We start from the raw sequence: 26,781 nt of genomic DNA on the forward strand, positions 1-26,781 counted from the left end.
TCCTTTGACAGTCCATTTATTTCTTTTTCCACTGCCAAAAAATATACACACATGTACAGCTTACTCAGCAGCAAATCTCCCAGGTGCATTGAATGAGCAGATGCCTGCAGGTTTGCTCTCCTTGGCATGACACACATGATAAATTACGTTTAAATTTAGAACTGGCAAGTACAAATCCTATGGCTCAGTTTCAAACCAAACAACTTGGCACCAAGTTTAAAAATACATACAGCATATCTGTGAAGTAATACTGTATGCACTGAACAACTTGAAGACATCTGTACCATTTAGGATTATAAATTGACCAGCCTAGGTGTTACCACTGTATCAGCTTACTTAAAATGGAAGTCAGAATACCCTGTAAAGTGGAACTGTGGACAGCAGCAAATGATTAAAATATGTAAGAAACTCATAAGGTGAAAGCAGTTTGCTTTTTAAATTATTATTATTTTATATATGTTAAAGTGTGAAGGTGTTACTTCATGCTGTTATATATGGGAACGTAAAAATCACATGTGGTTTAAAATGGGTAGAAGACCAGGAAGAACAAAAGAAAAAGGAAAAGCATAGCAAACCTCAGAAGCTGGTTGACAAGGATCAGTTACTATCTTTGGAGTATTTTTCCCAGTCTTCCTCTGCTGGAAGCTGTCACCCATGAAGGATCCCCCTGGGGAATGAGGTTTACAAGTGTGTGTACATATATACATATATGAACTGAATCCTGGGCTAAGCACCTTCCTTCTTGCTCAGATTAACAAGGAAAAAAAACCTCAACCCACATGCATTTTTTATGCTCTATTTATTTTAAAAGGTAGAAGGTTCATCAGAATGATTTGATGGCGCTCTCACCATAAGCAAATGTTTCACAAGCTCTACTGCTATGAATCTTCAGTTACATCACATACCAATAGATTAAGCTACTTCTGGTCAGTTTTTATCTATATATTTTAAGTGGCAATTGTGTGAGTAATAAACATTCCACTGCTTCTGGCTAGATAAATGCACTTGATGCTGTAAGATGGTACACATTCTGCAAAGCCTGCGGGACAGATATAGAAACAGTTTGTTTTGGGGAGGGGGCATAGATAAACCAAATGCAGCTAAAAGAGCATAACTGCTTCTAGCTCTCTGCTGACTTCTGTAGAATACTTGGAGTTATGTACACAAATGCCCTTCTAAAAAGATGCATTTGGTAATTTGGCATAACCTCAGTGGGTAATTCCGCACAGGAACGCCAGGCAGCAGCAGTCTCAGACGCTGACACCTGGTGGCTGGTTGGCCAGGGCTGACACAAAAAAAAAGACAAATATTCATAACAAATCACTCATAGGGCATTTTAACTTGCTTGCTAGGCTCTTACTAAGAGAAAAATCACTAATTTGTTCAAATTTTCTCTCATCCTGTTTTTTAAACATCATTCACAACTGAAATTTTATCGAGTGGAAGAATGAAGGCAGTCTCTATATGCAGCACGTACACTCGTCCTTGCAGGTTGTGTTGACATAATGAAAGCTGACTGCTTGTATGAAACTCTAAATATTAGAGTTTAAGAGAATATTAAGCTTTTATACTCTGGCAACTACAAAATAAAATAGTCTGCTGTCATGCAACACTTCAACGACCCAAACATATAATTTATATAACTTAATGCACTATTTTCTCCAAAATTCTGGCATCTATTCAGCCTTAAATACAGAAAATATATTATGATTATAGCTGTACATACTCTTTAGCAACTCTTCATTTTAACACACTTTTACAGTGGCTATGACAAACTCATTTGGATGAGGTAGCATTTGCAAGAGCCCTGTGTGAAGACGCGCTGAATAGTCTCTGGTAAAACTTTCTTGTGCTTAGACATTGGAAGACACTGATGAGAAACAGAAGACTGACCTCTGTGCACTTCATAGTCAGTGGCTGGCAAAAGGGGAGAAACAAATGACTCAACAAGTTCAGATTTGGTGAAAACTGGTCCAGTTCCACCAGCCTTGAGATCACTGAAACTGCATTAATTTGCTTTTTTTCCTCCCCTTAAATAAATACAATTGAATGCACATCCACAGGCATGAATACTTACAATCATTAATATAAAGTCTCCTTACCCCTAACTATTTCTCTACCATGGAAGCCAACTTCTCTGAAGTCTTTGGGCTTATTCACATCTATTTTCCATGAGAAGTGCCAGGAAATGAATTTACAACTATGTTGCATTTAGCTAGAATTTATGATATGTTTCAAGCAAAAAAAAAAAATCCATATTCCACCAATTCCTTATTAAAAAGAAATAAAACACATAATAGGAGACTAACTGAATTATGATAATTAAACATTAATTATAAAAGCATCTTTGGTTGCTTAATGTCTACTTTAAAATGGCTATTAAAAAAAGCTGGAGTTGCAACACAGCATAGAGCAGCAGCCTGTCCTCAGCAATGCTATTGTTACATGTCCAAGCACTTCAAGAAGAAAAACGAGGAAGTCAAATTAATTGGGAGAAAGCAAAAGGCTGGATGTAATCACGGTACACATCTAGGATGTGAAAATACAAATTTAGAATTTTGGCAATAAGTTTAAAACAGATAAAACATACTTTCATTTGCTTGGGGTTTTTTTACAATTCTGTATTAAGACAGATCCACAGAACTAGCTTTTATAAAAATACAACATACTGCATAAGTTTTATTTATGGATTTAATTTATATACCACAAATACTGCTTTTAATATAAGTACAATATAATACATTTTTATTTATGTAACTGCTGGTGTTCACTTTGGATTATGAACTGAATGGCATGCTGTGCTGTCAAAACTTTAATAAAATGGCCTCTAGTTAAACTTCTCCAAAGTATAAAATCATGCAAAATCTACATCCTATATGATACAACCAGTACAATAATTGAAGCCAATAGCCTACAAACTGCTTGGATCTTCTGAGTTTGTTCTTGAAGTGTCCAAACATCAGTCATCATTTTCTTTAGGCAGAAAGGAGGAATTTCAGTTTTGTCTGCAGAACATCATCATGACCCCTGAAACCAGCACCAAGGTGCAGTAATCAGCTAATAAATCTTCATTACCCAGTGCAGTTCATTTAGTCTGTACCGACAAATCTGGGGTTAGGAAGTTTTATGTTTTCCTCCTGTGACTACTGGTCGTGCATATTCCACAAAATCATCTATTAGAACAGGCCACGCTCCTACAGAGAAATCAAGGAATTGAAAAATTAACCTATCATCATCAGCAATAAACTGGAATAAAAGTACAAAGGATTAGAAGATCATCTTGACATTTTTTACCTAGTCTAGCTTTAACAGGCACAACATGATAAAACACTTGAAAAAAACACCTAACTAATAAATTCCACATTTGAATCTCTTGCATCAATAGTTCTTAAGACAGTCAAAATGTATTTAAACCACAGAACTCCACAATACAAATATAAACATTAGTTGACAGCAAAACCACTGCATTCTTATTATAGCCATTCATATCTTAGGACTTATTTCTGCACACATTCCAAAACAGAATTAGTAACAGAGAGTAAACTGCATTTAGGATAGCAAAAATTTTGTACAAAACTTTGTTTCACTCAGAGGGCTGTAGCGTAACACATTCAAATAACGTGCTCTATCATAGTGTGACTGTATCTTCTCTTTTCAAATTACAGCAAACCAGTTGACCTTCTTATCACTACTATTCTGGCAATAAGTATGACACTGTACTGGCAGATGAAAATTTAAGGGTAAACAAATTAGGACACGAGGTAACAACATTCTCTTCTTCATTTAAAGCAGTATTTTAATTCTGCTGTACCAATTTTTGAAGAGATTTGTGGGAGTCTGAGATACAGACTGTGTGCCCTTGTTTTTAATATTTAGTTCTAAGATTCAAGGAAACACTGAATTTCATATAATATGAAATTCATGAGCATGTTTTCATAGTGATACATGAAAACAAATGCTAAAGTTAGATAAGAAAGGTATGTGTGTAGATTAGAAAGTTTTTTAAATCACTGGGTGAAAAAGTTAGTTTAGAGAACAGGAGATAATATGGAGGATTTAGAGTGTTGTCCCTTGTCCCTTCTTTCTTCTTCATGTTCTTCTCCTAGAGGTTTTTGGGTAGTAGTGATTGGATAGAAAATGCTGCAGTGCATCACAGAGGTGATGGGTCATTGGGTCATTAAGAAAAATAACATACGTGTCTATTGTTAATTGGGTAAAAATAGGTATAAAGATAAAAGAACTGCGTAGTTCGGGGCCATTTTGTGTATCAGACACAAAGTGTGCCACAAAGCCTTGTTTGTACCATCCGAAGAAAGAAATGTACCAAAATGCAAAGATTAACCTTGTAACCAGCCTGGAGAGACCTGTTAAGTTTTGTAAGGATCCTTCAATAAACACGAGAAACAAGATTCTAACAAGCTCGAGAGTTTACTTCGAATCATAAAGACTGAGATAAGTGGAACTCCCCACGAGGGAGCATCCCAGAAGAATTCAGCCCAAAGGAGGCTGAGAGACTAGAGAAAAGTTGTATCCACAGAGAATTCAGCCCAAAGGAGGCAAAGAAAGAGAAATTACAAGATTCAGGTACTGCTTACCTTCTTCATCATAGTTGGACATATCATCTGCAATCATATTCCCAAAATCTAACAAAAGATTCCAAGTATCTTTTGGAATTGATCTTTTATGATGTTCCTGTACAGAGGAATAACAGTACTTTTCAGTCCAAACTACTTTCAAATTCCACAGCAGTATTTTATATTGACATATATACACATACATTGATATATAGAAATACACCTATTGCAAATATTTCTTCACCTTACCTTAAAAAAACCAATAACCAAAAAAAAAAAAACAAACAAACTCTTTCAGAGTTCCAGCTTGCTTCTTTCTTGGGTTGAAATCTTTAAATTTAAGTATTTCTTCTCAACTAAACATTCAGGTTAAATATTTCTTCTTAACTAACACATTTTAATACCAGGTCGTAATTTGCAGATTCTTCTTCAGTAACATCTATAGATCTGAATTTGGATGTTTTAAAGTGTATTAAGGCAGTTAAAACATTAAATGTTTTCAGAAGCCCTCTTGATAAAACTGGTACATTATTCAGTGATTCAAATAAATACACTGCCAAAAAATTTAGAAAAAAGCTACTACAGAAAAATATTTCAAATAGTCTACACCCTCCCTGTTAAGCAGTGGGGGACAAAAATGCAGAAAAAACTTTTTACTTTTCCTAAACTACAGATAAAAAGATAAAATGAAGAAGAAAATCAAGATAAAATATATTATTATGTAACTTCATTTTTTGTAATTATATAGACATGCAAATGTAGAAACATGGATAAGTGAATTGGGTCTTTTACAATAATATTTTTGAATTTATAAGGTTTAATTTATGCATCTTTACTCCACTGCCCACAGAATTGCACCAGTAATAACAAAACTGTCAAGATCAGTTCACAACTATTGGCTAAAAAATTAATAAAAAAAAATCAAGAAGTTTTGTTGAAAACAAAGTCTCAATGTTAAATTCTGGTATGACTGATTTAAAAAGACCAAGTTTCTCCATTAGTACTACAAAAGGCAGAGCATGGTAAAATTCATGGTGGACAATAATCACAGATGTCTTGAGAATCTGCAGTACCAGTTCCATCTACAATAATGGCTTCCTTTCATGCAGGAACTTTCCTAAGTAAGAGGATGCAGGATTAAGCAAGCAGAACACTATCACTTTGCTGCATTCTTTTGCATTCTTCTAAATTAGAAAATCATAAAGAAGATTTAATTTGGCTTGCTTTCAGACTATTTTATATCAGTTCTCAAAAAGAAAAAAGTTTGAAGGAAGCATAGAGATATCCTATCTTCTTATTGGAAGCACACAGCCAACAAAAGCCAGACTACTGTGGAATAAAATAGGCAGCAAGTAATAAAGTACATACTTACCAACAAAAATTTATTCCAAAGATCTAAAAATTTAAACCTTCCCGACAAGACTAAATTCCAGTATGCAATTGCCATTTCTAGATCTGCAAGAGATAAAGCAACATGTATATATTGCAGCACATTATTAGCAATAAATCCCTTCTGGTTAAACTATTAATGCTACATCTAGTATATTACGATACAAATAAATAACACTCTTTTAAAATCACTAAAAAAATGCTAAGGAATTGTTTTCTACTCTCCCTGACCCAAAAAGTAGAAAGCAAGCAGTAACAGTATAAATTTTGTATTGAACATCCAAGTCAATAAAACTAAAGTATTTTTGTCACCATCCACCAGTGCCAGATTAAAGCTACTTGCAATCTACAGAAACAGAATACTTAAGGATAAATCTCTGAAAATCAAAAAAGAAAAATATACACACACATGCACAAACATAGCAAATATTGATAGAAACAAACATTTAAATCCACAGATGTCAAGTCCTCTTAATTTATTACATTTTGGACACATTTAACTTTGAAAGGAACTTAAGGACATAAGGGGATGAAAGGAGTCATTTGTCTCTGGTATTATGAACGTACAGAAGCCCTTACAGCAGTAATTCTCCTCTTCTGGCATCATTCAATAGACAAACACCTATACCAAGTACAGAAAATACCAGTCCAAGAAATCAGTCCTTATTCTATGTCATGACCAGTGATCTGAGAGCAGGGTTCAAGGAACTTTCAGCACTGCCACATACTCTAGCAGAAAGGCAGAAGCAACATTAGATGAAGCTTAAGGATAGAAAGGATGTTTCCTTGGAAGTCTATTTTCATCCTCAGCAGCTCAGAACACCTAATGGCTTTGGTGCTTGCTCCCACAGGTAACAGCACTAACTACATGATTAATACTGGGCTACCACAAAATAAGGCACGGCCTTTCTTAAACAACAGAAATATTTCAGCTTGTGCTTTCAGTATAAAGGAAGTGTAAACAGAACATGAAGCCTAAGAGAAAGTATTGTGATAGCACATAAAACAGAAACTCAACCTGCACCTACAAGAAGGAAGAATGGTTTTTGAAATTGTATGTATCACACTACAAACCGAAGGCCACTCTGTCCCTGAAATCAAGAGTGAACTTCTGAAAGAGAAGTTCCAGATTTTAACATAGCCATGCCCCTGGAGTCCCTGTTTCAGACAAGGCTGAGGCCTGGATGGAGTGCAGCAGTTGAGATACAGAGATATGTAATATGCCTCTACCTACCTACACAGGGACAGTGTTGGTGTTACGATGATCAGTGCTCTTCAGTGCAGAATTTGAATTATAACCTAATAAACTTCCTTCAATTCTTCCTGTCTATGCCACCACACTAATCTTCCACAAAAAAATTGTAGAAAAGAGTAATTAATAGCACTACTTGCTATTTAGATATGAAGATTAATTATTCTTACCTGTTATACCAAATGAAAAGCAAAAAGAATAAAAAAGGAAAAACTTTAAAAATCTTAGCAGTTTCTAAACTTCACTGTGAAGTAACTGCCTTTGATCCCACTCAGGCTTCTTTATGAAGACTCAACCTCTCCAAGAAAACCTTGCAAATCTATCATGTGACAACTTTAAGCAAAATGCACTTGGAAGAAATAACACCTTAATAGTTCGAAAAGTTTATACTTCTGATGGAAATATTCCTTGAAAAAAAGAAGAAAGTACAGGTAGGGAAACAAAGATGATTAAAAGTACCACAAAAGAAGAGGTAAAAGGGAAAGAAGAGGTTTTTGTCAAAATCAGTATTATTTTAAGGTGAACTTGATTATTGCAAAATTGTATTTAATGTGAAATACTGTCTTAAGTTGACATTTGAAGGATACTGTGTACATGTGCCTGCCAATGAATTCTCCTGTACAAGGTCATGCAGAAATTATTTGCTATAACATGAAAAATGCATATCCCACTAAGGATGCTGCTCTGTAGTGGATAACAGGTCCACAGTGGATCTGCTCTTCCCAATAGGCACAAGGAGGAAAGTTCTTATCTTGATAAAATTTGCTAAATGGGGCGGGGGGAAAAAAGTCCAGTCTTCCTCATCTGGTTCACTGTAATCCCACAAAACCATGAACTAACACAGTATTATATGAACACAAGGACTACGTGGGACTATCACTTTTGGTAGTGGTGCCAGTTTATGCAGTCCTAGAGTACATGAGAAAACTAGGCCTCAAGGTTTGCCACAGTCTCAGAAGATATGTCTACACTTTTGTTTGAAGACAATTCCCTACCTAGGTTGAAAAATTCCGCGGACAAAAAATTAGAGGACAAAAAGGAGGATTTTTCTGCTTTAAAGGGAAAATCTAGTTACAGAGTTCAAATTCTATGTTAGCATGCTGACAGTAGTATCAATAAACAGTAATGCTGTGTGTCTGCTACAATTAGTGCTGCACTGATAGATATTGAAAAAAGAGAAAAGCTCTTATGCCATTAGAGTTCTGCATCCCCACAGGAAGATGCTTTTGCAAGGCAAAAATTCCTCAGGCAGTCTTAGGAATACCTCTTTCAACTCTGCATAGATATGAAGGCATCATTACAATAAGAATCAAACCACAACTATAAAATATGCTGGCCTTTTTTTTACCAAAATATATGCTACCCACATTACAGACCAATAATGCAAGTCTTATAAACAGAAAAAGACAGATGCATGATCTCTGAAAACACCTAGAAAAAGATCAGTCTAAAAGAGACTTCATTGCTAACATCCATGTTCACATCCAAAGCATATAGCTGCTAAATGGTTAAAGTACATTGTAAAAATACAACATCATATACTGTACATTATGTAGTTTGAACTTCCTTTTCAACCTAAAAATATTTTCAGTGCCAATATCTAGTGAGAGTTGCATGTCATGCAGACCCTTAAACAATCAGTTTTTCTCAATCAGAAATAGTACTTTGCATGCAGTAAGAGCTATCCTCAAACATTAAAACCTCATTCTAAACTTGCTTTTAAAAAACCTCAGCCTCCTCCATCCTGATTGAACAGAAAGCTTGAAGTGCTAACAAACAGCACAATTAATGCAGAATGAGAAATACAGCCTGTGTCTACTTTTTAGATTTGATCAAACACTGATCTTGTTAAGAAAGAAAAAAATCATTATTAGGTTGCTGCCAAACAGAGCTTTCTAGTTCTCCGTCTGCCCTACCAACAAGACCTGTTCATGCACTCATGTTTGAAAAGGACAGAATACTATCACTAATTCACCTGAATTACTAATATAACTTTTCAACACTGTATTGAAACTGATGCACAGGTAAGATCAATGGAAATTGATGCCAATCTGTCTCAACAGTAGGACTGTTATACCTGCCTGACCAATAAGCATCAAGTGAATACTTGCAAGATTCAGTGAGTTAATAAATTCCTTATTTCTTCATTTCTGAATGATTTTAAGAGTCTTCTTTGGCCTCCAAATTGCTAAGAACACAGACACGAGAATTAGTTTCTTCTCTCCTAATCAGCAAAATAGCAAGAATATAGGATTAAACCTAAAAACACTTAATTGAATTGCCAAAATCTTTGAGCAAAATAGCCTGTAGCTGCAACTGGGAGTTCCCCCACAGAAGATAGGCAGAAGGGAAAAAAAACAAGTAAGGGGGGAGGGGGGGTGGTGATATAAATGCAGATCATGGCTAAACTTGTGATCTAGCTGAGCTGGATCCACACATCCCTGTGAAGACGTAAGCAAAGAGCTTCCCAATGTGCTGTGTTAGGGCACAGATAATGCACAGTGTCAGGCTTAAGTGCCTGTGGTGGACAGGAGGAATGGTAAAGCACGGCACACGGATTTCAAAGGAACACTGCAGGAATCCAGCAGGGTCTGGCTGGGCTCACTGGCTCTGTCTCAGCATCTGCCACGCTGAAGCAGCCTGACTCCATGTAAAACCTTTCATGTTTATCTGTTTATCACCTTAAGCATAAAAACAGATCAACTCCTTTGGAATGCAAGTTAGACTTAGGAGATGGCCGGCAGCTGAACACTAGTTTGAATGCTGCCTAATGAACCGGATTGTAGCCAGTTCAAAAATCCTTCTGCCTCTGCAAATTCCTCCAGGTACCATTCAGATAAACTACAACAGATGACTTAAAGTTGACTGGATATACATTTCCCAAACGAGGTCCAAACATGAGTAAAAGAATCAATGAGGCATTAGTAGAACTGGCAGTTATGCCACATTTTACTGATCAGAGCACCTCTTCTATACCAAGTTTCTCTTAAACTGCTGGCATTTTCAACATAGAAAATGTGAAAAAATAAAGCAAGAACCATATACACAAACTAAGGTCACTGGAATATCTAAAATACAGCATTCAAAGACCTCTTTCAAAATAAATGTAAAATTCATTTATAGACCTCACTCACCTTCTTCCATGCACTCCTACAAATTCCTATGAATCTAATACTTCATTGAAAGGGGAGGACATAATGATAACTAGGCTGGGAGGAGGGCAGGAGTAAAAAAAGAAAACAAAATGGAAAGAAAAAAATGTCCTCTCCTAATGTCTAAAGATCTCTTAAAAGAATCTTGAGATACTGCTATGATAAAAGCCAAAGTTGATGTTGCTTCAATTAAAAAGAGTACATTATACTCATCTGCTTACAGGAGAGGAAACCTCCTTGAAGTCCACATACCGGATGCAAAGATAGTCATTCTTCTGGTCTTGAGGTAATATTTGATTCAAGTCTGAATGCCCTCCTCATCTTTCATCTCTTGCTTGATCCCAGGCAACTGGCAGAGAGAAGGAAGCACAACCTTTTGAGCCAGCAAGCAGACGAAGGGATCACAAAGAAGTGATGAAGGACCAAATCGGCTTTTTGTTTCCATGTTGGAAGGTGAAGACCATGAAAGAATGCATTAAGCTCCTCCCTGGGACTGAAACAAACTGTAACAACCTCTTGAGCATGTCTTTTTGGGGCTCAAAGGGAGACCCAGTAAGAGAATCACAGCAAGTATCAGGTTAAAAAAACAAACAAACAAAAAAAATTGAGATAGAATTAAGGCCTTCTTTTGAGCTTGAAAGTGCCCTTAGAAATCTGAACTGCTCTGTAGACAACATGACAAAAGACCTATAATCCTATTATTTAATACACTTACCAACAAGAGCTAGGATACAAAATTTCACTCAGACTGCAGTAGAGAAGCTGAACCTTGGGAGTAGAAGGCAGGATAAAACTCTCTAAATTTGCACCATGCAAAAAATTAAAGATTTGACTATATACAGTAGTAAGACTGTAAGAAAGTGGATTAAAGACAGAATCACAGTCATCCATAATAATTCTTTCTAAAGTCTCCTGGCAAACCAGATAACTTGATAACTACACCTTCAAAATATAAAGACAAAATGCAAATCAAGTTTAATATATCTAAATGTTATGTACTCCAGGTCCAACATGCAGCCATTGAGATGGCACTACTGTGTTAAAACTTCGCTGTTTTTTTCCTTAATTCTGTCCACCACTTACAGAGTCACAGTTCTAATAGTTATAAGCATCCATTGTCTTCTTTGATAATGATGAGGTCTATTCAGAAGTATTTGAAAGACACTCGACAGTTGGGCGCTGAGTAACATTAATCAGAACATCATTTTCACTTCAAGATCATCATGGCAGATCTTATGCACTGAGCCTTTGCCTCCTGCATCCATCCTTACACAAGATATCACCCTGGGGGACTGCTACTATTTTCCCTTATTTAAACAGCTTGTGTCCAGACTGGAGCATTCTACTTGGTAATATTGAGCTAATAAAAGTAAATGCAAATATTCGAGTTGGATGAGACCATAGCGACAGAAGTCCTGCAGATACAAAGAGAAATAAAAATTCCCTACTGTCGCCACATGAACTGTGGAAAAGAGATTCCTATAAAAGGCAGTCCTATTTCTAGGAATGAGTATCGGTGTACTGAATTCTGTGTCTATTTTAGGGAATGACAGAACAGATGTAACTTAGTTTATTGGAGAGGATTCTTCCTATCTAGCTTGCATTGATTTTGAGGGGAACTGGAGAAGAATAAGAAATTAAAAAGCAAGGGAAGACAGGCTTTTCCAAAAATAACTAAAACAAAACTATATACACACTCCTACCCTCCAAGACCACCTTCTTGGAGCAAAATCCCCTCTGAATTATGAAGACAGCTGTGTCAGGTATCATCAAAATTCTTGTATCATCAAAAAACCTTCTAAGGACAGCTTCTGTGACTTCCCACTCCCCATCTTACAAATGGCAACTGGTGTGATAAAAGGTACTGTGTCCTGCTGATAGTAACTCCAGAAAGTCTGGACACACAGAGATTTTTTTCCAAGCTATGTTCCAAGCAAAAAGATTCAATGGAAACTGACAGTTATTTCAGACAAAACTCTTAGAAATACCGTCTTCAAGCACCACTGGCTAAAGTGAAACCAGACACGGTGAAATTCGCCTCAGCAATCTCAAACTGCTTCCCACCATGTTTGAAACTTCATAAAGGTCAAAGAAGTTCTGGAAGAACCTCAGGCATTCCCTGCCAAACTGGAGAAAGCAATTCATCCAAGCAGGTCAGTCATGTATCTAAAACTGCCCAATACTTAAGTAACTCAGGTAATACAACAAAGAAAACTTCCGCTAAATTTGCAACTTAGACAAGACCTCAAAAAAGTCTAACATGATAGAAGAAAGGATTAGGACTGAAAATTATTTGGACAAATTGGAAAATCACTTAGAAATAAGTAAGAAAGATGGCACTAAAGAGAAGTGCGAAGTCATAGTGCTAATGAGAATAATCAGTTGCAGAAATGTCAGATCAGAAAGATCAGACTTAACTGGATACACTGCAGTGCTGCAGAAACCCAAGAGTAAAACAGACTGCAAACTGCAGACAGTATCAGACTTAAGCAAACTCAAAAGGATGCAAAAGAAGCAGCAAAATATCTAAGACACATGGAAGGCATCTGGCTTGTTTGGGTACTACATGACAAGAGAAAATTAGACTAATTTGATTGCAAAGGAAATGAGAGTTGAAAAGACAAAATTCCAGTATCGGAGAGCTAGGAGATAAATTTTATCAGGGTAGTTGGTTTTACTCAGTCCAGAGACTAAGTGAAGACACATACATAATCTCTAATTATGTAAGAAGTTGTTTCTCATTCTAAGGAAATGTATTCTGCATATTTACTGGTTAATATTGGCTGGTTAAAGTATTAAACTAGAAAATTCAGAAACAGAGAATTAAGTTATATGCTAGAAAAAGAAGAAAAAAAAATAACAATAGGTTTAAGCAAACATGGAAAAAGATGTATGAAACCTGCCATCAAAAAATTTAAGATTCTATTTTGTGAAGGCAATGACTCTCACACTTATTCAGCCAGAGGACCAGTACAAATCAGACCTTGAATCTTAATACCTATTGAAACTGAAAAGGCAATTTAGTATATATTGTAGCATACCACAGTGCACTTGGTTAGAAAAGCGTGTGCAAGAATGGGTTTTGGTAGATGTTTAGCCTGTCTAGCACAATGGAATACACTGTATAAGTATTTCTCTACCTTTTAAATTTAAAGACCATCTGGCATATTAAAAGGGCACCCACAAGCTGCTATTTCCTGGTGTTTTTCAGAGGAGAGGGGACAATAAATAAAGTAGTAACTGTTGCATATCACTTCTTAAAACAGCAGATAGATTTAAAAAAAAGTAATCTGAAATGATGGAGCAATGAACCTGACTGTCCTGGGGTGACAGGACACCAGACCAGTTGCGGGGAGGAGTCATTTGAATTTTGTTTTCCTGGGGGAACCCCATTTGGAGTTTTCTCCCAAATTTGCCCTAAACTGGGACACTGACTCATAACCAAACCATTGCTGCTTGAACATTCTAGAGGTATTTCACTTGTTTCTTATGGTTTCAATATCCTAAGATAACAAACAACAAAAAACCATGACAAATAATTGTGTAAGTCAGTTTGCCTATCACAGACACATTTCTGGTCTCTAGTCTGGTCTCAAGCTGTATTCTCAAAAGTTATTTCTGTTAAAAAAAAAAAGATGCCCTAGCACTTGGAGGACCCAACAGAAGGAATTTAATTACGTCTTCTTTTATAAAAGGTTTCTATTAACAATCTGCTAAGAATATGAATTCCTCATTTGTCACTGGCACTATGTCAAACTTGCTTAGTTTTCAAATAGACACATTTAAAGGTCATGTGTATATCCAAGAATCAAACAATATTCATTTAGCTTACAGATCAGTCCCCTAACCAATGAGTACAATTACCACACTTGGTGATTTAAGCTCCCAGCCAAATAAGAAAAAGCACTGAATACTTCAGACCCTAGAAAAATCACATATTCTGCAACTGAAATTTAGGACAGAATTCCTAGATTATTTTCAATTCATTAATTCAAAACATTCACTTTTATCCTTTACTTAACATTAACTTACAGACTTCTCAGTGTCCTCCAAGTTTCAATTCACCAGAAAGACTTTTAAGGCAAGCAGCTTGAGCAGGAGCTAAGCAGCATCCTATGAATGACTGAATGATGACCCAGACAGAGCTAGGCACAGATTTCTACCAGCTCAGATGGTAACAAATCTCTTTATTCAATCTGTTTAACTATCTGGACTTAATCAAAGTAAAGGCTCCAAACTGAGTTAAGACAGAAACAGATTTTGAACATGGCCGCTATCAATTCCCACATCTCCTTGGCAACAGGGGAAAGAGTCATTGGACACAAATACCAAACAATCCTGGAGACAGGGATCAAACAGCTGCTGTACAGTTGCTCATTCCAGAAGAAAGTACATAAATGTACACAAAGAGAATGTGAAATAAAAAAACCAAAAAACTAAACCTGTATTAAATGTAGCTGAAGCAACTAAAATTCTCAGCTCATACAGGCACTCCAGTAAAATAACTGGTGGGATCTTCTTCCTTGGTTACAACATACTGCTTCCTTCTGTGATTACTACAAACACCTACCTGTAAATTTAACTTTTTCCTTCACCTCTTTGCTCCACTATGATGGATAATCCCTGTAAAGATTCCATCTCCAAACCTATATACAGTGCTAATTTTTATTTGGGTAAACTATCACTGGCTTCAGTCACTCAAAAATGTCACATTAGTCCATATGTCTGCTCAACAGTCTCTTTCTACTCAACCTATGGTGATCCAAGAAATATGCTGTATCTCCACTGAAGAGAAGTAGCATCTGCTTATACTTCTTTACTATCTAAAATCTTTTTACCAAAACCAGAAAAAGTCTGATGAAAAATGCCACCAATATACTGCCATACAAGAACTAAGTACTACGAATTAAGAGACTGTAAATATTATCAAAATGACTAAAATTCCTGAAAACTGAAATCAGCAACCATCAATTAATTCCAGAGTTTAAGTTTTACTACAATTTTTGCAATTCTTACTTTCTCCTGCTAATAGTTCAACTCTTAGTGCAAGAAGGATCTTTGGTACTTTCTGGCAATAGAACATCTTTCTTACACAACAGAGAAGACAGATTTACAAATGTAAGAACACCCAATACTGAATAAAACAGTACATTCAGTTCCAAATCTGGGTTGGGCTGCCTCCTCTCCTACACTCTTTATAAGTCTTAGGTGAGAAGCTTTTGAAATGTACTGCCCAAGTTAATGAGCTTCATGTTGGAACGACCCAATTAAAACAGGAAGGTATTTGTAGTACTTCTTTAAGTATCCCATCAATTCCAACCTCAGCTGTAACTGACTTAATCTTTCATGCAATTTTAAAGTACTAAGCTTTGTTAATGAAGACTAGCTAAAGGACTAGAATTCTAACCAACCTCAGAGAGCTACTACAAGACCTCCTCATTTTAGTGTCAGTGGCACATGAGCCATGAGTGACAGATGAAGTAAAAAAATAAAAATGAAACTGCTGAAAAAAAAAAGAAGAAAAATATAAAGTGGCTAAACGTAGTCCTTAGTTTTCAAAAAAAAAAAAAAAAAAAAAAAAAAAGACACCAGAAAAGATGAGAGAGATTATTCAAATCAAAGAATATGGAACAGACACACCTGGTTGAGGTATAAATTGATATTTTGCTCTCCTAAGAGTTCTTGAGAAAAACATTTACCAACTTTCCAAGTAAATTAGACACAGATTTAAAGTGGCTATGCTAAAAAAAAAAAAACAAACCCAAACCCTAAAAAAACCGACAAACCACTTCCTCTCACACACAGTACAAAGAACAGGGATGATGGTACAGTGCTATTCTATATACAAACATGAATTCCTTCCTACACACTATCTTCTGAAAGTGGACATAAATTTGAAGAGTGGACTTCATCTTACTATTTTTTTCATCTATTCACAAACTAGAGATTTTTGATTTAAAGAAAGCAATGGAATTTAAATTATGTATCAGTTTTACTCCAGCAATAAAAGGCATGGATTGGGATACACCTCAAACTTTATGAAGAATAAAGTTTAATGCTATATGAACTATGCCTACTTTTACTCACTAGTTTTAAACCAAGTCCATAGAACCCTTTTTCTAAATTTTACATAAAAACTTCTTAAAATTTTTAGTTTTAGCTCAGAACAGTAACTCTTTCCCAGTTTTCTCCCTCTTCCTGAGCTGATATAGACATCTTGTTTCAGTAGTTCTTAAAACACAGAGCTCACTAGCTCAGTATTTAAAAAAAAAAAAATAAAATTTGTCAGGTCTTGAAGAACTGCAGGAACTTCTTTCGACAGGAGGTGAGAGAATGTCAATATTGGCAGAGAACCACATTAAGTTATCTGTACCAAGGGGACATCAAGAAGAGATTAAATGAAAGAAGATGGGAAAGAGAAGTCAGTGAAAGAAATCAATAATGAATTTACTATACAATTGCCAATGAGAATATTGTAGTACTGGAAACATTTGGAACACTTCACTGACTGCAGACATTTTCTCATTTTTTTTCTACTTACCTAGACCTTTTTGTCCAGGATTTTTAGCAAAGTTAAAAGTAAACTGATAAAAATCTTTGAACTTTACTGGATCCTTTAGCTCTTGTTCCAGTCTTGGCAATAGAGCTTTTAGCTTTTCTGTGGTGTCACACCTGTTCAAAAGAGATTACATTATTTGTATATATTTAAAGTTTATTCCTACTTTCATCCCACCTTTTTTATGGTGTAGTTTAAGAGCAAAAGAAAACAGTGGTTAAGATAAAAACAGATTATCTTTGTGGATAGCACTCTGAAAAATATAAATGCTCACATGCCTTCACTGAAGAATTTTAAGTAGAACATTGTATACAGGCATCCATTAGGTAGAGAATGCAAACAGGATTCAGTGGTTTAACTTCTTTTCTATCTCTTTATGAACTTCTGAACAGATGCTACTCTGTTCTTAAAGAACACCCAAACCTCACTGAACTCTGTTATTCCTTCCCCTGAGACAGATGCTGTACCACAAGTGTGTGACGTTTTGCTTTAATCTAGATAGACATTGCTTATTCCCTGCTCCCCTGAATAAAGAGCTTCACACTGCATTTTTATGGTTCATCTTAACATTTGAGAGCTTTCCAGCTAAATGAACTATTATTTGCAGTCATTTTCTCCCCATCACAGAGCACTTTATTATAAAAGTGAGGAACAAAATGAGCCTTGAATGAATGCCTGAAGGCTGGCAAACTAACAGCCTGGCACAGGTAAGCTAAGACAGAATCAAGTTCCTGAAATTCTAACAGAAACACATCCCTGAATAACACCACCAAAGCATTTTCAGTGGAGACATGTGAGCTGACAAGACACTTTTAAAGGGAAAGTGCTTCTGCCACAACGAGGCATTACATGAATGTTCAAGGTTTACAACAGGACATTATCAATACCTTGAATTGTACCTAGAAACTCAAAGTGAAACAAATAGGTTTCATAAGAAGCAGCTATCACAACACTTTGTATTTGAAAGTTCTCTGTAGGTAAATATTTGTATTTATTCTAAAGAGTCAAGAAAAATTCTATTAAAGCATGGGTAACTATAACAACATCCTTAAAACACAAATGCAGTTTTAACTGTCTTGCATGGTAGAGATAAAAGTAAGTATCTTTCTTGCCTCCAGCAGTACCTGGAGGAGAAAAAAAAGAATTCTGCCAACAGTCTTCAAGTGAGACACTCAGTTTCATTGGGACTTGATCTAGTCAATAAATATACCATCCCATATGCATCCTAAAGATGCTGTGTGATCTAAGCCTCAGGGAATGTCTTTCCATTCAACTGCTCACTTGTGTTCATTGCTAAAAACCACAGACACTGTGCCTCCAAGTATGTAACAAAATCATTCCAAATTCTCAGTAAGTGCTGTGGCAAGCGTGTGCAGCCACATTATGCTCCCAAGAACAGTTGTTCCAAGAACAGGTGGTTTAGCAAAACCTTTTAAATCACTTATGAGGAAAAAAAATAAAAAAGGCAGCCTTTTATATAATAGTATGAGCACTTAATTTCTATCCATGTTTAGAAAATCATAATTATTCTTGTCATTTCTACCCAAAGATAAACAACGGAGCAAAATAAAGCAGTGAACTTCAGATGGTATCAAAAGTAATTTCATCATAATTTTATAAAAAGAAAAGTCTAAAAAGAAATCAATAACTGATGAGGTCAGTAACATCAGACTGCTACAATCTCTGCTCAAGAAACAACCACCACATTTCCTAAAAGCTGGTCTGTCTTAGAAATGTATTGATAAGGTGCCATTCTAAGATCAAAAGAAATTGTTTAGCTACAAAAAACAGGAACAAGTAATAAACTGTACTTATCCACCCATTTAATGCAATCTATTAAAAAGAGTAATTTGTCATCTCTAAATATTAGAAATGCTGCTACTCTTGCAAAGAAAAGCTATACACAAAATATTATTTTATGATGATAGATGCTTGACTTCTTTGGTAAACAGAGGCAACATTCAAAGTTTATTATCCAGAATAGCTCCATAATCCAGGAAAGAAATTTTTATCAGTTACATCACAGTTGGACCAATCCTTTCTACTACCTATATCCTCATTTTTATTTCAATTCCTCAGATATTTTATACAAATGAAGTATCTAGTATAAAAGAGAGAAAAGTATGTGTGGTAAAATGGACAAAGAAATATAGGTCCATTTGCTGGTGGCAACATTAAGGGAAAGAATTGAAGGCTCTCTTCTCTTTTCCTATTTCTTTTCTCCTTCAACACTGACATTTTTCCCCTCATACAACTCCAGTGACTTTCAGTTTTTAACAGCAGGAGGTCCAACTCAAATCCTTAACACAAATATGCATATGCTTACTATGAACTATATAAAAAAATAGGTGAATCCATCTACTCCCTTGCTGTACAGGTAGAAATTGTTTTGCTTCCCCCCAGTTCAAAGCACTAGTTCAGGGATGACAAAACACTACGAGCATTTTCCACCTGTTAAGCTTGGCACTAGCCTCAACAGCTTTTTAAAGCTCCATGCAATTTAACTGAAAATGTTCTGAACAGAAACACGGTTCTGGCCTTACATTATGAACTATGCAGAAATGGATACTTACCCCAACTCTGTCATGCCATCAATAAATTCCTTTTTACTAAATTCACACTGAGTAGCTGCCCTGAATTTCCATGCCACAACCAGAACACTGATACTGGCTGGGTCCAGGCTTAAATCATCACAGAACTGCTGAATCCCATCAATGCCAATTTTATTTTCATCTTGTGGGTCTGCACAAAATACAAAGAGGAGAATTATAATTATTTACAAAACATAGTAACAATCGTGTCAACTCTGATGTGCTGCATAATACAGGTATACATTTTTTCATAATCTTCACAAATGTTTTCACTTGAAGTCTAGATATTTTTAAAAGAGAATCAATAAACAGATTACTTAATCTGTAAACTTATAGAGAAATTGGTTTGCAACTTTTCCTGAAGTTGTCTGCTAACATCAACTAAATAATTTTGTTTTCCCTTCACAATCCTCTGTAAGACTTGAATTAACTCAGGAGATGCTGCCTACATTTAGAAACAGGCTGATAAACACATCAAAATGTACAGCATATTTATATTGGTCAGTGTGTATTAAGCTTAAAACAAACAGAAAAAGCAACCCAAACCCCCATTAGATTTTTTTTTCCTGATAGTGACATATGGGTATCCACTACATCCACTTAAAGACCACATTTAAACATTTTGGGGGTTTAATTCTCTGTCAGGGAAATCACTAGAACATTGTTCAAACAATGCCTTAGCATATATAGTATAGTCTATAATGCCTATAGCATATATAGTCTTAAGCTAATTAATACAATTTAGTACAAGCGAAACACAGTATTTTACCAGTAGTACCTTTTTGAATGTTGGTAGATGCCTTATAATAATTCTGTAACAAAATTCTCTCCCAAAAAAGCCCCCAAACAAACAACTCCCTGCATGCAAACTTAGACTGGAGAAGAAAAAAACAATTGAAAACAAAAGAAGATAAACCTAAACCTATAGTTTTCAAAGCCTGAGGTTTTACAAGCCACAAAACTGTCTTTCCAAGCTTTTGAGAGGACGACGTTCCTGTATCATAAGCTGGGCTATGTAGAAAAGGATCTCTTGAGTAGATTTAATACTAACTTCTTAAACTGATACCATTTTCAACCATGCTATTTTTAAGTCCTGACCCAAGTAATTGATTTAAAAAAAAAAAAAAATCAAGCCTAGATAAAACCTTTTGAATTTTATTCTAATTCTTAAGCTCTCTTTTACTTTCCCAGCCAATACTACAGTGAAAAAAATCATAAATTCCAGAGAGAACATTAATTTGGCAAACAGACTTACATCTATTAAACCAAGAATTTCACCTAAGGTATAATTCAGGGACCTTTGATCCCAAATAACAAGTAAATGTATCTATTCAACTAGTTCTAAGACATTAGAATACATTTATATATGTAAAGCATATTTAATATGTATTTGGGGAGGAATTTTAGAACTGAAGGCGAGATATGCACTGTCTTGAAATCACTGGAAAAAATCTGCTGGATTTCAACAAGGACTTTTCAACCCTATCATATTTCACATCATCCAGGCAACTAGTAACAAAATGCAATTGTTTTTTTGACAGAGTTGCCGGATAAATAGGTAGGAAAACTAAGAAAAAACAGCACAGAAAAAGACATTTCAGATTTCAAGTATAGTCCACTATCTTACAGGCTTTGTAGAACAAAGGAATCTCTTATTGCTGAGGGGCCAGTGACTCAAGTTTAAGCCAGATATGAATCAAGGAAAGGTGCTTAACCAAAACTTTTATAGTCTTCTGTCAAATCTTGTCAAAGTTATTAATGTTTACAGTTTCAGTGTTTAAGTGCCACAACTACAAAAGTGTACTGCTAACTAAAACGCTGACTTAAAATGGCTAGACTTGCTTTCACAGAAGTCAGATGGTGCAGTTTGCCACTGCTAGAAATCTATAAGTAACAAACAACATTTGTGATAATCTTCTTCCATTTTAGATATTCTTAACAGCATTTATGAATTTGAATCATATATTCTTGACCCTGTAATCTCCAAGACTTAAAGGAGCAAACAAAAGATTCATATACATATATGTACTATTATATATATATATAAAAAAGCATGTGTATATATGCTATATATATGCTACATATATGTATGCATATGCTATACATATATGTATGTGAACATACACATAGGCATATATAAAGCAAAACATGGTTATGTGAGTTTTGTCTCCGGGTTTTTGTTTTCAGAAGGAAATACTATAGCACTGCTGCCTCTTTGTCCCTACACAATTCATTACCACACAATACTGAACTATTAAAGAATCCCTACACTTAAAATAGAACAGATTATGTAAAGAAGAACAAAAATGATAGAAACAGCAATGTAAAAAAAGGATAAAGTGTACACAAGGCAAACCATATATTTAAATTAGAAAAGTACATAAAATCATAGTAGAGTGGTTAAGGGTTTGTGTTTTCAAACACAAGATGTATGGATTTCAACAGGAGCTAGCAATGATTCCAGCCCACGCTGCTCCAACATGAGCAATGCACACGCATGTCAAATGGCCACAATTCAGCAAGCTCTGTCACCTGGACCACATACATTCTTATATTTAAATGCCTATCTTTTTTGTTGTTGTTGCTCTTTTACCAATGATGTAAAATGAAACTCGGAAAGGAAGCAGCTCTGCCTTTAATCTACTTTGGTGTGGTTTTCCCTCCAAGCCTCTCGGAAAAGGCACGTTACTTTTGCTGTAACATTCCAGCATGAAGGAATTAAATAATGATGTAGTTTCTAGTTTTTGAGTTTTCTTATCTGTTTTGTCACACTCCTAGCTGTAATGTTATCTGAAATATTTTTTATTTTAATATATAGAAGTATTACTGTCTCTGAACAGAATTCTCCCAAATGCTAGTATAAGAACAGTATGTATTATTTTCCCATGGAAAGACCATCATACAGATTTAAGAGCAGCTACTGGCAAAAATTCACATAAGTTGCATAATAAACTTTGCTACCATATTTGACAGCTGGCACTTTTTCCTCACTATTAATTTCCAACTTTTCAAGTCTATAGAAATCTCTACAGAAGTTGTGTACAGATCATTAAGAACATCTAAAACCTCCTTTCATTCTCATCATATTACTATAAACACATAGTGAGAAGCAAAAGCTAGCAAGCTTTACTTAAAATTCCTTAAAACTGGTAGAGGGAAAAGCAGAAAAACTCCTCACACAACATAACGTAGAAAAAACCAAAACAAAATTCACAACAACAACAACAAGCCCAAGCTCACCAACAAAAAACACCCCAGAAAACTAAACCTTACCTTTGTATCGATTATACAATTGTTCTAATTTCTTCTTGTCTACTGAATTTTTCATGGATTCTTTGTAGTACAAGTCTGGATTCTGGAAGTAGTTGTCTGTTGCCACTTCTAGTTTCCATTCATTCTGTGTTAAGCAGTATATAGCAGTCCTTTCACCAGCCTGGGTAAATGCCATAAACTGGCGGACCTTGTCCTTCTGGGACGATTTAAGCTTATGCTTTGGGATGCAAAAGAAGCAGGAAAGCCAATGAAGCTAATCCAGAAGTTTGTTTCAGCATTCTACTACTAATGCCTATCTTTTAAAGGTTTTAGTTTTCTTGTTGATGACAACTTTCACTTCAGAATTACAGGAAGACAAAGCCTTGTTCTTCTGCAGTTAAATAGACAGCATTTTCTTCTGAAAATTGAAATGACAGCATCTATATGTACATTTTTAGCAGCACATATTCTGTCAGTAACAAACTTGTATTTCTGCTTTATTGCTCACATATGCTGACGTTTTTTCTGTTCTGTAACAGCAGTAAACACAAGTTTCGTCATATTACAATATGGTTATCTTCTGAAAGATATGCCTAGTGGTTATAAAAAACAGAAATTAAAAAGGTGCAACTTACAGATTCTCAAATTCTGTATAAGTCCTTCATACATGGAGAAAAATACCCAAGAGTTTTCCTAATATTTTCTTAGCAACAATTAACAGGGCAAAGTTTAACCATTTTAAGTCATTTGAAAAAGGCAGAAGCATCTCTCATATAATTATAAAACATTGCCAACAGAAGACATAAGGCAAAAATAAAATAGACGAAGTGACAAATCAGTCTACTGAATGTTACAATGAAACTAAAGGATGAACTAAAATTTTACATCACATTTACAGCAAACTTTGAAAAATATATTTATACTAGTAATACATTAAACAACAAAAAAGCCTGTTGCAGTGGTCTACAGGAACTAATATGATGTTTCTCTCAATTGCAGCAACCATATTGAGACAATATCCCTAAATTCTGGAACACCCAAGAGGTAGGAATGGGCATTTTACAGGGAGAAAATTTGCTAGTAACATATTTCAACATTATTCTTTACATGAAGTAAAAGGAGATAGCCTAAATCAAACTCTATTTTTTATTATATTCTGTACTTTCCAATTTTGTTAAGCTATACTTAACAAATGTTATGGGGCCAACAATTAAGCTGAAGAATTTGTATAAATTCCCCACTACAGCTTAAATCATCAGGCTTAATGGAAAATTTACGGGTCTCTTATAAGAGAACTGAAGCCTGTTCCAGTGAGCAGTAAACACGAGACCATCTTTCAGTTTACTTTTTTATCTCTTGTACCCATATGAACATCGTGACTATAGATGGTCCTGAGATAAGAAACACATCATGTAAACAAGATAAGGATTTTGGGTTTTCCGACAAGATTTTTCAATTTAATAGAAGAAGAAACATGCTGGGTTTCTTTTTACATAAGAAATACGTAACGTGGGAGGAAAACCATGCAAAATATAACTACTACATACTTTGGTAAGTAAATAATCAATACGCCTTTGGCTGCAAGCTCCAGCCTGCCTCCAAATTTTCCTAAGGGTTTAGCTAAGGGAGACTCTGCACCTACATCTTCCTCAGTTACATAAACTTCTTCTGGGCAACAAACTTAGAGATAACCACTTCAACACAGAGGACTCTTCCAACAACGCCAAAGCAAACCCCATGTCCTTTTTCAAGCCCAGTTAACGCCAGGCACTTACGGCAATTTTCTAGCTTCATTTCTAGCGAAATGAAACAGCGAAATTATTTGAAGCGATAAGAAACAAACTGCAGCCCGCTACCCTGCCACGTAGCACGGTTCCTACCGCCATCCGCGGCCCGAGCCCTGCAGCGGGAGGGCACCGCGCACCTTCCCTGGGGGCCGGCCCGGCCCTGGGGCGCCTGTCCCAGCGCCAGCCCTCGCTGATGGCACCCGAACAAGGATGCGCACCTCGCATCCAGGCACAGCTCAGCTCCACGCTTCTGGAGCCCTCTCCCAGCGCTAATGACACCGTACCGCACACCCCAGGGAAGGGCTGAAGCTGCTGCAGAGGCACCAGGAGAGCCCTTCTTTCCCAAAACAGCCCCGGCCGACCCCGCCACCCCGACCCAGTAAGGGAATTTGTACCGCACCTTTCCCACCGCCTCAGGCTGCACCTGCCGCGTCCCGCGGCGGGGAAGGGGCCGGTGGGAGCGAGGGACTCGCAGCTCCGGTGACCTGCCCCGCCAGCCCCAATCCCAAAAAAGGGAAAGGTACGCGCTAAGCCGGCTGCCTGCGCTCGAAATACCCGCGGCGGGGCCCTGCCCCCTCCCTTCCCCCGCCGCCCCCGGTGACCTTCCCCGCTCCTGGCCCGGCGGAGGAGGCGGCGGGAGAGCGACTCCGCACGGGGGGTGCGCGTCCCCGCGCCGCTCGTCCCCCCCGCCCGGCGCCTCCTCGGCCAGGGCAACCGGACTCGCCGCGGCGGGAGGCGCAGGGGCACTCGGCTTGCCAGCCCGGGGGGTGCCTGGGGGCTGTTCGAGCCTCCCCCTCCCCGGTTTCGCCGCCTCCCCTCCCCCCCGGCTCGCACAACCTACCATTTTATCACCGGCGCTCCCACCAACTTCACTGCCCGGCGCCGCCTCCCGCGCAGGCGCGCACCGGCCCGCCCGCGCCGCCTCCCGCCGGGGAGCGCTCCGGGCGCGGGCCGCAGAGGCGGAGCGCGGGGTCGCGGGAGTGCGGAGCCCGCAGCGCTGCCGGGGTGAGCGGCGGCGGCCGCAGCGCTGGGGCAGCTGCGGGGCCGCGGCTCCGACTACAACTCCCGGCGTGCGGCGAGAAGCCGCCGTGACGTTTCCCGCCGCGAGGCGGCGCTCGGAGCGCGGGTCCCGCCCGGCTGCGCTCCAAGGCGCCGCCCCGGCGCTCGGGCACCGGCGCGGGGCGAGGGGCGGCCGCAAGGACGGGGCTGCTCCGTGCCCTCGGCCAGGGGCCGCCGCCCACTTACACATCTGCTCGCCGCCCTGCGATCCCGCCCTTCCCTCCCCGCCGCTGCGGGCCTTCCTCCGTCCCTCAGGTGAGCGTCGCGGCCGAGAGCGCCGGGCGGGGCGGCCGCCTCTTTTCCCCCGTCACTCCGCCGCCATGAGGGAGGGGGAGCCGGGCCGGTGGCCCCCGCGCTCCACTTACCTCTTTCTGTTGTCCCCTTGTGCCCCGCCGTCCGCCCGGCCTGCCGCAGGAGCGGACGGGAGCTGCCATGGCGCTCAGGTGCGACCGCACCGGGGCGGAGGTGCCGGGCGGGCACGGCCCGGCTGCCCTGCGGCTCCCGGGGAGGAGTGGGATTGGGAAAGGGGGCGACTGGAGAACCCACAGATGTGAAAGGACTCGCAAGAGGGGTCTGGAGGCAGGGTCCGGTATTATGAGCTTGATGAAATCTGGTGCTACAGTGTCGTGTTCAGAAGGAAAAAGGGGGAAGATGAGCTGCAATCCAGCAGGAAGCGAATGCTACTTAAATAAGGACTCCAAACAACAGTAGTTCCCTCCGATTTGATACTTACTGGCTGCGAATGGAGAGGAGTGTTTTTTTGGTGTTTTTTTGTTTGTTTGTTTGGGGTTTTTTTTATTGTTGCTTTTTGGAGGGGGTTTGGGGTTTTTTTTGCACTCAGCATCACATCATTTATTTTGGTACGTGAGATCGTTATCCCCTTAAGAGCTTTTGAGCAGTGCTCCAGGTGTCGCTCCTCTAAACAGTTTTTGCTAGCCAAGTTAAAAGCCCTGAAACAAAACTGTCCCATGTGTGAACCACAGTGCGAAGTTTGCATGGCCCAACAGTGAGTGAACTTTGCTGGTGTAAATCTCTGCTCAAAGTTTAGTTATGTGGTTTGGTCTACCATATAAGACATGCAGTACTTTTCTATTCATCTTGAATATACAGTGGATGTTTTCTTCTTCCTCTTTCTTGCAAAAATAGGTTGTAATACATACTTAGCAAAA

The 26,781-nt window shown here is 37.9% G+C and overlaps 2 protein-coding genes across 13 annotated transcripts in view; one reads left to right on the top strand and one right to left on the bottom strand.

The window, feature by feature from the left end:
* Window positions 1-25,861, bottom strand: DCUN1D2 (defective in cullin neddylation 1 domain containing 2). 5 transcript variants are annotated; one of them, XM_058826426.1, is made up of 7 exons: window positions 25,395-25,861; window positions 22,788-23,004; window positions 19,497-19,665; window positions 16,909-17,039; window positions 5,947-6,029; window positions 4,596-4,692; window positions 1-3,194 (listed from the first exon to the last, which is right to left on the bottom strand). In XM_058826426.1, the coding sequence occupies exons 1-7, from the start codon at window positions 25,800-25,802 to the stop codon at window positions 3,115-3,117; spliced, it is 1,185 nt and encodes a 394-aa protein (XP_058682409.1). In that variant the 5' UTR covers window positions 25,803-25,861; the 3' UTR covers window positions 1-3,114. The 5 variants fall into 5 exon arrangements, with proteins under 5 accessions (XP_058682409.1, XP_058682427.1, XP_058682441.1 ...); XM_058826444.1 differs by having other exon boundaries at window positions 22,788-23,359; window positions 25,395-25,495; XM_058826458.1 differs by lacking the exon at window positions 25,395-25,861 and adding an exon at window positions 24,954-25,355.
* Window positions 23,716-26,781, top strand: part of TMCO3 (transmembrane and coiled-coil domains 3) — a 39,213-nt gene continuing 36,147 nt past the window's right edge. For 6 of the 8 annotated variants that reach the window (XR_009276075.1, XR_009276070.1, XR_009276068.1 and 3 more), the window contains exon 1: window positions 23,716-24,317. The gene's annotated coding sequence lies outside the window, so the exon portion shown is untranslated. The remainder of the gene's footprint in view (window positions 24,318-26,781) is intronic. The other 2 variants (XM_058826279.1, XM_058826306.1) reach the window with 1 other exon arrangement.

The sequence above is a fragment of the Poecile atricapillus genome, chromosome 1 (assembly GCF_030490865.1).
Source record: "Poecile atricapillus isolate bPoeAtr1 chromosome 1, bPoeAtr1.hap1, whole genome shotgun sequence".
NCBI lineage: Eukaryota > Metazoa > Chordata > Aves > Passeriformes > Paridae > Poecile > Poecile atricapillus.